The sequence below is a fragment of the Mandrillus leucophaeus genome, unplaced genomic scaffold, assembly GCF_000951045.1.
Source record: "Mandrillus leucophaeus isolate KB7577 unplaced genomic scaffold, Mleu.le_1.0 Scaffold74, whole genome shotgun sequence".
NCBI classification, from domain to species: domain Eukaryota; kingdom Metazoa; phylum Chordata; class Mammalia; order Primates; family Cercopithecidae; genus Mandrillus; species Mandrillus leucophaeus.
Genome location: NW_012108030.1, coordinates 2564839 through 2582553, shown reverse-complemented (window position 1 = coordinate 2582553; position 17715 = coordinate 2564839). Strand labels below are relative to the sequence as shown.

Here is a 17715-nt window from a genome sequence, read left to right as displayed (position 1 = left end):
TCACCGGGTTAGCCAGGTTGGTCTCGATCTCCTGACCTCGTGATCCACCCGTCTCGGCCTCCCAAAGTGCTGGGATTACAGGCTTGAGCCACCGCACCCAGCCAGCAATGGTATTTTTAATAAGCTTCCAAGGAGGTACTAATGGGTAGCCAAGGGGTTATTAATTTCATTTAACAAAAGAGCAAACAGGATTAGAGAGACTGACAAGGAATGTGGACAGTCATAATGAAAAATAATAATAAGAGGAGGCTAGCAAATATTTCATCGAGCACTTGTGATGTGCCAAGCACTGTTCTAAGTGCGGCATTTGAGTTATCAGCTTCTCTCTGGGCCAGGGACTGCTGATATCACCTGACGTTCAGGAATGTTAAGTGACCCATAGCCATGAAGGAATCACGCCAGGATTTGAACCCAGGCAGCTGGTTCCAGAGTCGTGTTCCAAACTCCAGTTTAGACTGGTGGAGTCTCACAGCTTTGCTCCAACATCCACCCCTTTGAGGGTCACAAAGCGGAAGATGAGAATATTTTTATGAAGCCTCACTCCTGCTTGGAGATCGAGGCTCTGAGATAAGCAGTGGCTGGCTCAGGGTCCCTCAGCTTGTGGTGGCAGGTGTGGAATTTGAATCGAGGGCTATCCGACCCTGCATGGGGTTGGTGTCTTCTCCAGTCTGCACCGGCCCTTTCCAAATCCTCAAACGCCTTTACTAGTCCTGGAAAAGAGGCCTCTGCCTGAGCCACGCCCCCCACATCTCACCCAAGGCCACAGAGATCAGGATGACATGCAAAACATGGATCCACTGGTTGCCTTTTATTCATTTATATATATATATATTTTTTGAAACAGGGTCTCACTCTGTTGCCCAGGCTGCAGTGGAGCAACATGATCTTGGCTTACTGCAGCCTTCGCCTCCTGGGTTCAAGCAACTCTCCTGCCTCAACCTCCTGAGTAGCTGGGACTACAGGTGTCCACCACCATGCCCAGCTAATTTTTGTATTTTTTTTTTTTTTTGAGACGGAGTCTTGCTGTGTGGCCCAGGCTGGAGTGCAGTGGCGTGATCTCGGCTCACTGCAAGCTCTGCCTCCCGGGTTCACGCTATTCTCCTGCCTCAGCCGCCGAGTAGCTGGGACTACAGGCGCCCGCCACCACGCCCGGCTAGTTTTTTATATTTTTAGTAGAGACGGGGTTTCACCATGTTAGCCAGGATGGTCTCGATCTCCTGACCTTGTGATCCACCCGCCTCGGCCTCCCACAGTGCTGGGATTACAGGCTTGAGCCACCGCGCCCGGCCAATTTTTGTATTTTTAATAGAGATGGGGTTTCACTGTGTTCGCCAGGCTGGTCTCAAACCCCTGAGCTCAAGTGATCTGCCCAACTCGGCCTCTCAAACTGCTGGGATTACAGGGGTGAGCCACCGCACTCGGCCACTCTTTGCCTTTTAATAAATACTCGGAGTGCTCCCAGCAACCTTGTAAGGTATCTGCTGTCATCCCCACTCTGCAGGTGGGGAAACTGAGCCTCAGATTGCGGGGTAAGATTTGAACATAAGCCCCATAACTAGGAACCAGCTAAGCTAGAATTTGAACCCAGATCATTGTAACTGCAGACCCCAGGTCGTAGCCATTGCACTAGGAAGATTATTCAGAAAGTTCAGTAGAAAAAGTGGTAGGGCCTGAGCTAAGGTGGTGGCCAGGGAGCCAGATTTTGGGGGCCTAAGAAATGAATGTGAGAGAGAAGATTCTAGAATTCCAGATGGGAAGCAAATTGGGCCTTAATAAAGATCATTAGCCCTTAGTGAGTACCTGCTTTCTCTGCTGGGTGCTGTTCTAAGTTTCTTTCCAATGTGATCTTGTTGACCCCCTCCCCATCCACGTCAGGTTGTGAGGTAGGGATTATCACCCTCTTTTTCCCACAGCTTGGAGAGGGGAAGCCATTGGCCCAACAGAAGCTGATAGTGGCTAAAATATTGAGCTTGCAGTGTTTCAAGGTCCATGTTCTGTTTTTTTGTTTTATTTGTGTGTGTGTTTGTTTTAGACATAGCCTTGCTCTGTCACACAGGCTGGAGTGCAGTGGCATGCTTACAGCTCACTGCAGCTCAACCTCCTGGGCTCAAGTGATCCTCCTGCCTCAGCCTCCTAAGTAGCTGGGACTACAGGCACATATCACCACGCCTGGCTGATTTTTTAATTTATTGTAGAGACCGTGTTTCACAATGTTACCCAGGCTAGTCTCAAACTCCTGGACTCAAGTGATCCTCTTGCCTGGGCCTCTCAAAGTGCTGGATTTAGAGGCTTGAGCCACTGCTGCACCCAGCTGGGGTTCACATTAAACCCTCTGTATGCCACATGAACTTGTGGATGACTCCCAGGCACCTTATGCAGGAAGCACTATTTCTGTCCCCATTTGCTAAAGACACTGAGACCCTGAGAGGTTCGAGCCACCTGGCCCAAAAATGTTAGAGGTGTGATTCAAACTCTGCCCTGTTTAAGACCTGCGCTTAGTACATGTTTGTTGACTGACCAACCAATGGTGGGGAAGGTGGTATTGCCCAGCGAAAAGTAGGATGTCCAGGGCTCCAGAAACCCAGTTTCTGCCACTAATATGCTGTTTGGCTTGGAGTTGCTAAGAGTCTCAGTCCCTTTCCTGGGACCCTTGGGGCAGGCAGAGAACCCCTTTGTAGAACACCCTGCTCTGAGAAACATGGAAGATGCATGATGTGATTTCACTCTCAGAACACTTCTAGGTGGTGGGTTAAAAGCCGCATTTTCCAGGGCTGGAAACTGAGGTTTAGAGAGGACACAGCCTTCATGCAAAGTCACACACAGCTCAAAAGTGCTGCATCTGATTTTGAACCCTAGATGGCTTCAAAGTCTGAACAATGAGCCTGGGAGTTTGAGGCTGCAGTGAGCCGGGATCGCGCCACTGCACTCCAGCCTAGGTGACAGAGCCAGACTCTGTCCTGCCCGCCCCCGCCAAAAAAGTCTGAGTGAGCCCAGGGCTCCCAGGTACGATGGGTAACGTAAGAGTCTCAAGACCCATATTTGGTGTGGAACGCATGGGCGCCGCCTCAGCCTGGCTGGTTTTTATCCATGATCTCCCCTAATCCCTACAGCCTTTGTAATGGGGTGGGGAGTGTCGCCCTTGGTTTCCTAAGGAGGAAACTGAGACTATGGGGAAAGTCACCGGGCTGAGGGGGGGCGGGGGCAGGTCTGTCTTCAGAGCCCCAAGGGCTGGAGCAGCCATTCCTGACCCTTCCAGGCGGACTTCCCCAGCTGTCTCGACCCCGTGGGGGTGCACCAGCCTCTGTTCTTTCCCCCCCAGCCTTGTTGACCAGCTCAGGTTTCCGTTCCTAGGGTGTCGCCCTGGAAACAAGGTGTGGCTGACAGGAGGGGCTGGGGTGGGAGGGTGGTGTGGGGAGTGGGTTCCTCCGCCAGCCAGGAGTGGGGGCCAGGGCGCCGGCAGCCATGAGATACCCTCCCAGGGAATGTGGTCCGGCCGCCCCACCCTCTGAGAGCTGGGGAGCTCCCGGAGCAGCCCTTTCAGGCGGGGAGGGCAGACACCCAGCAAACCGGTTGTTCCGCTCCTGGCCGGCCACCCAGGCCACCCACCCTCCCACTTAGAAGGTTGGCACCTGGGACCAGGCAGCCTATGGTGGCCACACCCTACTCTGCCTGAGAAGCCCAAGCTCCCTGGGAGCTTAAAACAGTCCTGCTGGCCGGGCACAGTGGCTCACACCTGTAACCCCAGGCATGCCTGGGTGGGAGGATCGCTTGAGCCCAGCGGTTCAAGACCAGCCTGGGCAACGTAGTGAGATCTGATCTCCACGAAAAGTAAAAATTGACAAAATTGGCCAGGCGTGGTGGTGCCTACCTGTGCTCCCATCTGCTAGGGAGGCTGAGGCAGGAGGATTGTTTGAGCCCAAGAGGTGGAGGCTGCAGTGAGCTGTGTTCATGCCACCACACTCCAGCCTGGGTGACAAAGTGAGATCCTGTTTCTAAAAAACAAAAGAAAAAGATAGTCCTGCTGCTAACCAGCTTAGAAAGCAGCTAGCTGGGTAGCTAGCAGAGTAGGTTACCCTACTTTGTCACATACAGCTGGAAAACACATCTTAATTTGAATCCCAGATGGCTTCAAAGTCCAGAGTAGCTAACTAGCTAAGCCACTAAGCAGCTAATTCTCTGGCTAGTTTAGCTAGCTAACTTTAGAGAGCTTGGCTAGTCAGCTCTCTGGCTGGTTTAGCTAAGTGGCTAACTAGCTCTCTAGTTATATCTAACTGCTTCTGTGAGTGTTGAACCCCTGTTGCCTACATGATTACCCCTGTGAGCGGGACTTGTTCTTAAACTGTTACAGAGTCCTGAGGCTGGGTGTGGAGGCTCACGCCTCTAATCCCAGCACTTCGGGAGGCTGAGATGGGCAGATCACTTGAGGTCAGGAGTTTGAGACCAGCCTGGGCAACATAGAGAGACCCCGTGTCTATAAAAAAAATACACCGGGTGCGGCAGCCCAAGCCTGTAATCCCAGCAAGTGGGGAGGCTGTGGTGGCAGAATTAGTTGATCCCAGGAGTTCAAGAGCAGCCTGGACAACGTAGTGAGACCCCATCTCTACTAAAAATACGAAAAATCAACCTAGTGGATCGACACACACTTGTGATCCCAGCTACTCTTGAGGCTGAGGTGGGAGGATTGCTTGAGTCTAGGAGGTGGAGGCTGCAGTGAGCCATGATTGTACCACTGCACTCCAGCCTGGGTAACAGAGTAAGACCCTGTCTCAAAGAGAAAAAAAAGAAAAAGACTAGGCACGGTCATTTCAGCAGAACTGTTATGTGTCTATTATCACTAGAAACTGCAGGTATGTTCCTGTTGCATTTCGGTTATTGCAGATACCACAAGCACCCTTCCAGAGATATTCCATACATATTCAAGTGAATATATAAAAAGATTCCTACCGGGCGCGGTGGCTCACGCCTGTAATCCCAGCACTTTGCAAAGCCGAGGCAGATGGATCATGAGGTCAGGAGCTCGAGACCATCTTGGCTAACACAATGAAACCCCGTCTCTACTAAAAAATACACAAAATTAGCCGGGCGTGGTGGCAGGTGCCTGTAGTCCCAGCTACTTGGGAGGCTGAGGCAGGAGAATGGTGTGAACCCAGGAGGCAGAGCTTGCGGTGAGCCGAGATCGCGCCACTGCACTCCAGCCCGGGCGACAGAGCGAGACTCCGTCTTAAAAAAAAAAAAAAAGATTCCTCTTCCAACCTTTCTAATGCAAATTGTAGCTCCTCACACAGTTCTCAACTCACCTCCTTTTACTCGATATTGGTTTGAAGATAGTCCCATGTCTATACACAAGAGCCTTCTGGGAATTCCATCATATGAAGGTGCATTCAGGTGATTTCCAGTGTTTTGCTGCTACAAAGAGTGCCTCAACCGGTCACCTCGCACACGGTCATTTCCTGTGGGTGAGTCCAGGCAACCACAGGCTGTGACCCAAGCCTGGCTGGCTGCAAAGGCCTTGTTCTCTCAGGGTAAATCCTCACCCAGACAGTGCCTTTGTGCAATTTGGAAAGATTCTTTGCTACCATCAGCCTGAAAATGCTCATAAAAAACATTCGAGTCTATATTGTTATGGTGTAAACATACCATGTGCAGATGCCCTTGTGCAATGCACGACCTGTTCAGTGGCCCCATGATGCCTTCCAGGCTGTGGGCAGGGATCTGAGACCCTCTCCCCTCTCACCCACTGCAGACATACTCCGGCCTTTTCTGTGTGGTCATCAACCCGTACAAGCAGCTTCCCATCTACACAGAAGCCATTGTGGAGATGTACCGGGGCAAGAAGCGCCACGAGGTGCCACCTCATGTGTACGCAGTGACCGAGGGGGCCTATCGGAGCATGCTGCAGGGTGAGTGCTGGGTGGGGCTGCAGGCCAGCGAGGCAGCTCTTCAACGGGGGCCTGACCTGGGGCTGCCGGAAGCCAGAGTCCAGGTCAAATGACAGCTTGGGGACTTGACTCTGTGGGGCTTCTTATGGGGCTGGAGGGAACACAAGTAGAGGCCTGAGTGGGTGAGGTGCCAGGTCCCAGAGTCTTTTTACCTATCTCTATGTTCACTGTCTCTTTATTATTATTTATTATTATTATTATTATTATTTTGAGACAGAGTCTTGCTTTGTCACCCAGGCTGGAGTGCAGTGGCACGATCTTGGCTCACTACAACCTCTGCCTCCTGGGCTCAAGCGATTCTCGTGCCTTAGCCTCCCAAGTACCTGGGACTACAGGCGTGCACCACCACGCCTGGCCTCTTTTCTTATTTTTAAATAAATTAGTTAATTTTTGGCCAGGCGCGGTGGCTTACGCCTATAATCCCAGCACTTTGGGAGCCGAGGTGGGCGGATCATGAGGTCGGGAGATCAAGACCATCCTGGCTAACAAGGTGAAGTCCCATCTCTACTAAAAATACAAAAAAAATTAGCTGGGTGTGGTGGTGGGCGCCTGTAGTCCCAGCTACTCGGGAGGCTGAGGCAGGAGAATGTCATGAACCCAGGAGGTGGAGCTTGCAGTGAGACAAGATCGCGCCACTGCACTCCAGCCTGGATGACACAGTAAGTCTTTGCCTCAAAAAAAAAAATTATTTATTTTTTATTTCAATAGTTTTTGGGAAACAGGCGGTGTTTGGTTGCATGTTAAAGTTCTTTAGTGGCGATTTCTGAGATTTCGGTGCACTTGCCATCAGAGCAGTGTAGACTGCACCCAATGTGTAATCTTCTATCCCTCACCACCCCGCCACCACCCTTCATCCTGAGTCCCCAAAGTCCATTGTGTCATTCTTATGTCTTTGCATCCTCAGAGCTTAGCTCCCACTTATAAATGAGAACATACAATGTTTGATTCTCCATTCCCGAGTTACCTCACTTAGAATAATGGTCGCCAATTTCATCCAGGTTGCTGTGAATGCCATTGTTTCATTCCTTTTTATGGCTGAGTAGTATTCCATGGTGTATGTATGTATATATATCCCATGGTGTATATAACAAATATATATATACACACACCGTGGGATATATACTCTCCCTTTATATATACTATAGATACAGATATAGATATAGATACACACACACACCATGGGATATATATGTGTGTGTGTATAGACACCATGGAATACTCATATATATGTGTGTCTGTGTGTATATATACGTGTATATATATACACACACATCTCACAATTTCTTTATCCACTCGTTGGTTGATGGACATTCAGGCTGATTCCATATTTTTGCAATTGTGAATTGTGCTGCTATAAACATGTGTATGCAAGTATCTTTTTCATATAATAGCTTCTTTTCCTCTGGGTGCATACCCAGGGTGGGGTTGCTGGATCAAATGATAGATCTAATTTTGGCTCCTTAAGTAATCTCCATACTGTTTTTCATCTTTAAAAAATAAAAAAATAACAGCTGTTAGTGTGGATATGGTGAAACGGGAACACTTTTACACTGCTGGTGGAATGTAAACTAGTACAACCACTGTTGAAAACAGTATGGAGATTCTTTAAAGATCTCTGTTCACTCTTTCTCTGAACAATATTTGTTGGGTGTGGGGCTTCTATGAACATTTCCCTTGAGACAGTAATTCCCAGAGTTTCATTCGTTCATTCAACACTTATTGTTGAATTGTAGATCTGATCTCCATTGTCATGGGGTAAATGTAGCCCCTTAGACAGATGGCAGCACAAGGCAGTTGTGTACAGCTGGGCAGGTTGTACACTGAACAAGGGTATCCATCCAAGGGGCCACCATTCACACCATGACAACATAGATCAGTCTTAGCAAAATTACGTGATTAACATCTATTATATATATAATGCCCTTATTATATATTTGGTATATTTCATCTATTTTAATAAATATTTAGTATTTATTTGTTTATATCTATTAAACATTTAAATATTATATCTATTTACATCATATAACATATAATAGGCTGGAGCGGTGGCTCACGCCTGTAATCCCAGCACTTTGGGAGGCCGAGGTGGGCAGATCACGAGGTCAGGAGATTGAGACCATCCTGGCTAACGTGGTGAAACCCCATCTCTACTAAAAATACAAAAAAAATTAGCCAAGCGTGGTGGCGGGTGCCTGTAGTCCCAGCTACTCGGGAGGCTGAGGCAGGAGAATGGCATGAACCCAGGAGGCGGAGCTTGCAGTGAGCGGAGATGGCACCACTGCACTCCAGCCTGGGCAACAGAACGAGACTCCGTTTCAAAAAAAAAAAAAAAGTTTTTGTTACAAAAGGAAAAACCCCATGTAATAGTACACAACATTCAGACCCTTCAGTCATGACTTCAAAACCCGTCTGTGCCACTCACCATTTCTGTCCCGCACCCCAGCCTCACCCACCTTCCTGTCAAACGTCCCTAATTCAGTCCTACCTCAGGGCCTGAATATGAATATGTTATACTTATTGAATATGCATATTAAACACAAACAATTAAATGTATATATTTAAATAGTGTAATATTGTGAAAATATTATGCTTATTTAGTATGCATATTCAATAAGTGTATTATTTTATTATACTTTATTTTGTTTTATTATACTTCATTTTTATTTTATTATACTTTATATTTATTATACTTTATATTTATTTTATTATATACGTGTAATGTTGATATAATAAATTATACCTATTTAATATGCATATTCAATAAGTATAATAATGTGTTAAATAGTATAACATATTAACTTAAATGGTATATTAAATAGCGTAATATTGTAAACATATTATGCTGTTATTTATTTATTTTTTTTCACAGAGTGTCACTCTGTCACCCAGGCTGGAGTGCAGTGGCATGACCTTAGCTCACTGCAACCTCCACCTCCCGGGTTCAAGCCATTCTCCTGCCTCAGCCTCCCGAGTGGCTGGGACTACAGGCACATGCCACCATGCCCAGCTAATTTTTGTATTTTTAGTAGAGACAGGGTTTCACCATGTTGGCCGGGCTGGTCTTGAACTCCTGACCTCAGGTGATCCGCCTACCTCAGCCTCCCAAAGTGCTGGGATTACAGGCGTGAGCCACCGCGCCCAGCCTAATATGCTTATTTAATATGCATATTAAATGAGAGTATGAAATGGGAATATTGAAGTCTCCAGGTAGAATAGTGGATTCATCTATTTCTCCTGGCAGGTCTATCAGTTTCTGCCAGATGAATTCATTTAACCTCATAGCAAATCTATGAAATAGGTTATCTCCTTGTCCCTGATTTCTGGATGGGGAAACTGAGGCACAGAGCAAAGCAGTCACTGCCCATGGTCACACTGGTGGATGTATGCTGAGGTGGGATTCAAACCCAGGGCCCCCGACCACCGCCTCCCTGTATGTCACACCGTGTTATATTTCCTCCTGTGCTGTGCACTGTGCTGGGTGCATTTTGAACATTCTGAATTCTGACTACAGCCCTGTGAGATGGCAGCTGTTTTGAGCCCCATTTTTCAGATGGGAAAACAGGCACAAAGCAATTCAGAGACTGGCACAAGGACACGCAGCAAGTCAGAGAGACAGCTGGGTGGTGAATCTGTGTGCATATTGTCCCCTACACCAGGCTGCCAAGTCTGAGGTCCTACTGGATGCAGCTTACTCCCTGGTTTGAAGACACCCAGAGGATGTCTGTCCTGCTTAAAAAAACATTCAGACTCTTTGATCATAGCTTTATTTATTTATTTATTTAGAGATGGAGTCTCACTCTTGTCGCCCAGCTGGAGTGCAATGGCACAATCTTGGCTCACTGCAACCTCCGCCTCCCAGATTCAAGCGATTCTTCTGCCTCAGCCTCCCGAGTAGCTGGGGTTACAGGCAGCACCACCACGCCTGGCTAATTTTTGTATTTTTAGTAGAGACGGGGTTTCACCATGTTGGCCAGGCTGGTCTTGAACTCCTGACCTCAGGTGATCTGCTGGCCTTGGCCTCCCAAAGTGCTGGGATTACGGGCGTGAGCCACTGTGTCTAGCCTAATCACGGCTTTAAAACCCATCACACCAGTTGCCATCTCTGCCCCATCCCCCAACCTCACTGGCCTTTCTGTCTCTCAAACATCCCTGACTCAGAGCCTTTCCCCTGGCTGTGCCCTCTACCTGAAATGCCACCTCCTCTGAGAAGCCTTCCCTGCTCCTTCCCCCAAGTCGATTCTAATTACCTAACACCAGGGTTTTGGAATCCTGGGTCTATCGACATTTGGGGCTGGATGAGTCTTCGTCGTCGGAGGCTGTCCTGGGCATTGCAGGTGTTTAGCAGCACCCCTGGCCTCTACCCACTCAGTGCCCATGGAACTCCCCTCTCTCAGGGTAATAACCAAAAATGCCTCCCAGACATTGCTAGGTGTCTTCTGGTGGGAATAGAGGACATCATTGCCGCCGTTTAAGAACCACTGCTTTATTCTATTCCTGATTTAGTTTTCTTCCCAGTGCTAATCGCTATTTGATTGTAGGTTTTTGTCCCCTGCATCTTAAGTGAAAGCTCTGTAGGGGCACACACCCTGCCAGCTCCCCAGGCCCCTCCATGCCTGGCGCTCAGTAGGTGGTCAGCATGCGGTTGTGGAATGGCTGTGTTAGGCCCCGGGCGGGCGCTGGGGTAGACACCTTGTATCACAGGACCTCGCTCCTGTCTTTGAATCTCACACGCCCAGCATGAGGTGGCACACAGTAGGGTCTCATGTTGAGGTTGCTGAGTGAATCCTATTCTGTTCAGTTGAGGGAGGCTGTCTCCATTGTACAGGTGGGGAAACCAAAGGTCAGAGAGGGGCAGCTGCTTTCCCAGGGTCACACAGCAAGCAAGGGGCTGAGCTGGATGGGGAATTAGAATCCAGGAGTGTTACACATCAAGACCCAAGCTTTTCCTCACTCCTTGGGAATAATTTTAAAAAGGCAGCAGTGAGTGTAAGGGACCAGAGAGCCCTGCTGGAGACTCTCTCAAATGACATATCCCCCCACTCTGTCCCCTACAGATCGTGAGGACCAGTCCATTCTCTGCACGTGAGTAATCTGGAAGGACTTCCTGGAGGAGGAGGGAGGGGTCTGGGTGGGGCATGGCTGTGTTTGAAATGGCCAGGGCAGGTGGGGAGCTTGCCCTAGGCAGGTAGGTCATCGCCAACCCCTTTGCTTCCCCTTGTCATCCCCACAGTGGAGAGTCTGGAGCTGGGAAGACGGAAAACACCAAGAAGGTCATCCAGTACCTCGCCCATGTGGCATCATCGCCGAAGGGCAGGAAGGAGCCGGGTGTCCCCGTAAGCACCCCAGCCTTGGGACACCCCCTGGGCCCTGCCACAGCATCGCCCCTTCCATCTTGGGCTTTCCTCACGATTGCCTCTTCCCCTCATGGAGGACCTTCTCCTGGATGCCTGTGCCACCTGAGCACCTACTGTGTGCCTGGGGTGGGGCTGGAAGCAGAGTCAGGGGACACAGAGGTGTGAGGGTCAGTCTTGGTCTCATTGACTCTCGGAATGGCTCCTAGTACTTAGTAGGTGCTTTATTTTCTGAGCACCTACTGTGTCAAGCCTGATTTTAGGTGATCATGATGGCTGGGTTTGTTGTCTAAGTGAATGTTACAAGGTGCCCCCCACTGTTCCAAGCCCTATTCTCCCACTGCCTTACCCCTTGGGTGGGGTGGGTGCTGTTTTTCTGCGCTGAAGATGAAGAGCCCAAGCATGGGAGGGGTGAGTCAGTTGTTGGTCCCGCACCCAGGAAGAGGTGGAGTGGGGACCGGGCACAGTGGCTCATGCCTGTAATCCCAGCACTTTGGGAGGCCGAGGCAGGAGGATCACTTGAGCCCTGGAATTCGAGACCAGCCTGGGTAATACAGTGAGACCCCCATCTCTACAAAATTTTTTTTAAATAAAGGAGGTAGAGTGGGATTCAAACCCAGGCGTGTGGTCCCCAGGCCGCCCTACTCCACACACCCGGTTTCCCCCGTTCCCCTTACCCCACCCCCCACGCCACCACCCGAGATCACCGGTTCACCTGTGTGTCTGTCCACGTTCCATGTGCTGTGTCCTGGTCCGTGTCTCGTGTCCCGTGACTTCCTCAGGCCTCCGTCAGCACCGTGTCTTATGTGAGTAGCAGGGGATCACCTCCAGTCTTGCTGCCCCTAATGCCTTCCCAGCCACCCAGTGCATGATCTTCTTGGTAGACAGGGCCCAAGGCAGCAGTGGTCCTACCTGCCAGGGATCCCCCTGCCCCCCCAGTGCTGTTCATGGAGGCCCTGCTGTGTGTGTGCAGACGGGCCACAGACACCAACATGAAACAATCCAGAGAACGAAACTACCACTTATTACTGATCTACTAAACATGTCCAGCCGGGTCCCACAGACGCTGCGTGCACACAACCAGAGAGTAGACAGTGTAGCAAGGGAAATACACGCATGCCTCGTGTTCTTCGGTGTGCCAAGTTGTGTGCCCTTCACTTTGTGTATCTTTTTTCATTTGACAAAGCATCCACCTAGCTAGATCATGTCATCTTAACACAAGCAAGACGTGGACTGAGAAAACACACATAGGCTGCCATTTACGAAGCACCTACTGTGTGCCAGGCTCTGACACCAAGGGGGTTGGAGGGAAGTTTGGAGTAGGGTTCCTGCCAAGGAGTAGCCTGGCAGGGCTAGGAACCCACTATTTTTTGAAGGCCTATTATGTGCCAGACTGCTTGAAGCACTTTATATAGGTGATACAGATTTTTGCCTTAGTTAAAAATTCTAGGCTGGGTTTGGTGGCTCAGGTCTATAATCCCAACACTTTGGAAGGCTGAAGTGGGAAGATTGCTTGAGGCCAGGAGTTCAAGACCAGGCTAGACAACAGAGTGAGACCCCATCTTTACTAAAACTTTTAAAAATTAATTGGGCATGGTGGCACTTGCCTGTAGTCCCAGCTACTCAGGAGGCTGAGGTGAGAAGATTCCTTAAGCCCGGGAATTTGAGGCTGCCATGAGTTATGACCATGCCACTGCACTCCAGAATTTCTACAAGCAACACATGAGTACATATTCATTGTAACAACAACAAATCAAATGAAATGAAATTCCTGTTTCCTCCCCTCAGTCCCGTTTCCTGGAGTGCCTTATACTGTTGACAGTTTGGTGTGCATCCTTGCAGACCTTTCTCCATATGTTTACAAACATGTATATATCTGTAGATTTAAGAGTCTTGTTTTGTGGTGTTTCTTCCTTAATTCATATTTTATGAATGGGATAACATTGTAGACATTGTTCTGCAACTTGTTTTGTTGTTTGGCTTGGTTTGATTTGGTTTCCACTTAACAATATGTCTTGGAGATGCTTCCCTCTTCCCCTCACAATAGACAGATGGGCAAGACCCGGATACGGGAAGTGGGCACACACCCAGACACACAAAGGTCCCCCACACACAGATACTCAACCAACTGGCGACACAGCCTGAGCTGGGCTGGCCTGGCCTCCTGCCCCATTCTCACTGATCTCATGCATCATCTCCTGTGCCTGGCAGGGTGAGCTAGAGCGGCAGCTGCTTCAGGCCAACCCCATCCTAGAGGCCTTCGGCAACGCCAAGACGGTGAAGAATGACAACTCCTCCCGATTCGTGAGTGCCAGGGGTGGGCAGTGCTGGCTGTGTCAGGGATACAGGAACTGGGAACCTGGGAGTGGACTTCAGGGGGAAAGACATGGGGATCTGTTGAGGGAGGAGGGGCTGGGGTCCTGGACTCTTAAGTCTGAGGGAGGAGGGGCTGGGGTCCTGGACTCTTAAGTCTGAGGGAGGAGGGGCTGGGGGCCTGGACCCTTGGGTCTAAGAGAGGAGGGGCTGGGGGTCTGGACTCCTGGGTCTGAGGGAGGAGGGGCTGGGGGCCTGGACTCCTGGGTCTGAGGGAGGAGGGGCTGGAGGCTGGGTGCCTGATTCCAAGGGAGGAGCAGCTGGGGACCGGGGGTTGGGGAAGGAAGTCCAAGGAGCCAAGACCTTGAATTCCCACGAAGTCCCTCGCTGGGGACTCACCATAGGATGGGGTTCAGGTAGAGGCAGCAAGGAAGTGCGGAGGCAGCCCCAGCTCTGGGAGCAGTGGGTGTGGGGTTTGGGCTGTTCTTCAGGTCTGAGCGGGGAAGGGGACCCTCCGCTGAAGCCCACCCACCTTGGTCTCTCCCAGGGCAAATTCATTCGCATCAACTTCGACGTTGCCGGGTACATCGTGGGCGCCAACATTGAGACCTGTATCCTGTCACAGCCCATGGGGGTGGCAGCCGAGGGGGCAGCCTTTCAGACAGCACTGAGTATGGGAAGCACCTCCCACCGCAGGGACCCCCTCCCTGCTACTCAGATGGGACCGGGTGCTCAGGCGGCATCTGCATGGGGAGGGGAGGGTGGGACTTCTGGTGTGTATGAGGCCAGTACAGCCTTGCTATGGGGTGGTGGGTTGGTGTCCACCCAGTTCAGCCATAAGGGGAGTCCCAGCACTCAGCCTGCAGTGGCACTCATGGTGACCCATGACAGTGAAATGACATAGAGCAGTGTAAGCAAAGGGAAAAGGCACGTGGGGTCATGTCCCCCGGGGACCAGGCACAGGCTCCTAGAACCCTCTCCAGCAGAGGCACACAGGACACCAGGTGGGGCAACACTTATGAAATGCTGTCCCAGAGAAGCGCAGAGAGACTCAGTGTCACATCCCTGCTGTACCCCCATCCCCCGCCCTTAGTATGAACCTAAATTCCACATTCCCAGGAGGAAAGCAGGTGATCAGTGTAAACCAGGGTGTTTGCACAAACCCTTTAGGCCCAGCGAACCCCTCTCATCCTGTTAGAGGATGCTGGAACCCTCCTGAAATCCAGGTCCCCAGACGTTAGCCAGGGGCCCACCTGGCCAGCAGGCCTTTCCAGGGGAGCATCTCAGGCCGGCTGTGTTCACCCTTTTCTGTTCAGACGGCATATGGGTGTTTAAAGGAAATTAAACGATAAAACACAGGCACTCTGGGAGTGCAGAAATTAAGAGGATGGGCCAAGAAATCGTACCAACCTAGGTTCAAATCCCAGTTCTGCCACTTTGAGACGCTGGGGACTTGGGTACGTGATTTGGCCTTTCCCTGCCTCAGTTTCTCCCTCTGTAGAAGGAGAAGGAACATAGAACCTACCCTAGAGGGGCTTGGAGGATTTTGGAGTTAAATGCTTGGCCACAGCACCTGCTACATAGCAGGCACTCAAGAACAAGCTATTGTTATTAGCAATTAGTGATTAAATTAGTGACCAGACACGGTGGCTCAAGCTTGTAATCCCAGTACTTTGGGTGGCCAAGGCAGGTAGGTCATTTGAGGCTAGGAGTTTGAAGGGTTAAGCAAAGTGTCTGGTGTTTTGTTTTACTCTAAGATGTCTTGGCTGGGTGCAGTGGCTCATGCCTATAATCCCAGCACTTTGGGAGGCTAAGGCTGGAGGATCGCTTGAGCTCAGGAATTTGAAGCCAGTCTGGGCATCACAGTGAGACCTCATCTCTACTAAAATAAAGAAAATTTAAAAATTAGCCAGGTATGGTTGTGTACACCTGTAGTCCCAGCTACTCAAGAGGCTGAGGTGGGAGTATCGCTTGAGCTGGGGAGGCGGAGGTTATAGTGAGCAGTGCCTTGTGCTGCTGCACTCCAGCCAGGGCAACAGAGCCAGACCCTGTCTAAAAAACAAAAAACAAGAGTCTTGCCACCTTTTAATATGTAAGTTTGACACGTGACTTTCTTAGGAGGGAGAGTATGCAGAGACAGTCTAGTTGAAGATGGGAGCTGAGGTATCTGCATGGGAAAGCTGAGGCTGGGAGAGTACTAATGGCAGGAGACATTCTCACCCGCGGGTAACTTTGAACCAGGCATTGTTCAGAGTGCTTCATGCACAGTAAGTCATTTATCCTCACAGCAACTCATCCAGGATCGATGAGGGGTTGTTTTGTTTTGTTTTGTTTTCGAGACGGAGTCTCACTCTGTTGCCCAGGCTGGAGTGCAGTGGTGCGATCTTGGCTCACTGCAACCTCCTCCTCCCAGGTTAAAGCGATTCTCCTGCCTCAGCCTCCCAAGTAGCTGGGATTACAGGCATCTGTCATCACACCTGGCTAATTTTTGTATTTTTAGTAGAGATGGGGTTTCACCATGTTGGCTAGGCTGGTCTTGAACTCCTGACCTCAGGTGATCCACCTGCCTCAGCTTTCCAAAGTGCTGGGATTACAGGCTTGAGCCACCGCACCCACAGGATTGATGAGTTTTTTAGAGACAGAGCAAGACCCTGTCTCTAAAAAAGAGAGAGAGAGAGAGAGAGAGAGGAAGGTCTCATAAAGGTGTTATTTTTGAGCCCCTTGAACAGGTAGATGAGGAAACTGAGGCACAAGTGCTTATGTGACATCAGCACGGCTGCTCATCCAGTTAGTGGCAAAGTCACTAGCCTGGGCTGTGAACGAGTCCACTGCTCCACAGGCGAGAAGGAGGCAGCGTGGGCAGGGCAGGCTCCTGTAGTGGCCTGGCAGCGTCGGGGCCGTCCCTTCCCCTCTATCTAGCACCTTGACTCGCTATGACCAGACCTGCTGGAGAAGTCGCGGGCCATCCGCCAGGCCAAGGACGAGTGCAGCTTCCACATCTTCTACCAGCTGCTGGGGGGCGCTGGAGAGCAGCTCAAAGGTCAGTACCGCCCCGTCTCACCCTGCTCACCAGGGAGAGGGTGGGGTCTCTCGGGGGACCCCCTCTGGGGAGGAAGCAAGAGAGCGGGGCTCTAATCTCCGTCAAACACCGACTTCACATGAGGCTTCCGCAGCCCCGGCTCTCCCTGCGTAGTGGCGTCTGTCGCACGGTGGGTTCTGCTGCGCTCTGGTTCCAGCTCTGTCCCGGGTCTGGCTCGCGCCCGCTGTCAAGGCCACGCAGCCCCCGCCGCCTGGTGGCTCCTGCTCACGCTCGCTTCCGAAGCTCCGTGGCTTCTCTCTCGCGCGGCTTCTCCTCACTCCGGCGGGTGACTCCGGCTTTGCTGAGGCTCCTCCTGGTTCCTGACGATGCTGGTTTGTGTTGCTTCTCGGCTCCTGCTGCCTCGTGCTCCCCTCTGCTCTGGCTCCTAGGCCACGGCTCCTGCCGGAGCCCTCCTGTCCCTGCTCCCTGTTCCTCCTGCCCTCTGGCTGCCCAAGCACCCTTGGCTCCTGTTTGCAGTGGCTGGCACTGCCCTGCGGCTCCCTCTGCTCCTGGCTCCTTCCTCCTGGTGGCTGAGGCCGCTTCCTGCCTCCTGCGGCCACGAAGCCCCTCCTCATCCAGGTTCCCACTCACTGTGGCCTTTGAGACCGCATGTCCTTGGGCGCCGGCCCCTGCCATCACATGGCTTGTGCTGACTTGGGCCTGCAGCCCTACTGCTTCTGCCAACCAGTGGCCCCTGCCTGCTCTGGGCACTTCTAGAGACTCGAAAGTCCCTGCGGAGGGAGCAAAGAGGAGTGGTATAGGCTAGGCAGGGGCTCATGCCTGCAATCCCAGTACTTTGGGAGGGCGAGGCAGGAGGATTGCTTGAGCCCAGGAGTTTGAGGCTGTAGTGAGCTGTAGTTGAGGCTGTAGTGATTGCATCACTGCACTCCAGCCTGGGCAACAGAGTAAGACCCTGTCTCTAAAAAAATTTTAAAAAAGGCCAGGCGCGGTGGCTCACACCTGTAATCCCAGCACTTTGGGAGGCTGAGGCGGGCGGATCACGAGGTCAGGAGATCGAGACCATCCTGGCTAA

At 51.0% G+C, this 17715-nt stretch overlaps 1 protein-coding gene across 1 annotated transcript in view; it reads left to right on the top strand.

Moving 5' to 3' along the window:
• MYH14 (myosin, heavy chain 14, non-muscle) overlaps window positions 1-17715 on the top strand; it is a 145176-nt gene that overhangs the window by 32478 nt on the left and 94983 nt on the right. The window contains exons 3-10 of the mRNA XM_011966061.1: window positions 5744-5900; window positions 10994-11021; window positions 11170-11272; window positions 12073-12096; window positions 13502-13594; window positions 14151-14214; window positions 16545-16683; window positions 17160-17437. Coding sequence (XP_011821451.1) covers window positions 5744-5900; window positions 10994-11021; window positions 11170-11272; window positions 12073-12096; window positions 13502-13594; window positions 14151-14214; window positions 16545-16683; window positions 17160-17437 — 886 coding nt within the window. The remainder of the gene's footprint in view (window positions 1-5743; window positions 5901-10993; window positions 11022-11169; window positions 11273-12072; window positions 12097-13501; window positions 13595-14150; window positions 14215-16544; window positions 16684-17159; window positions 17438-17715) is intronic.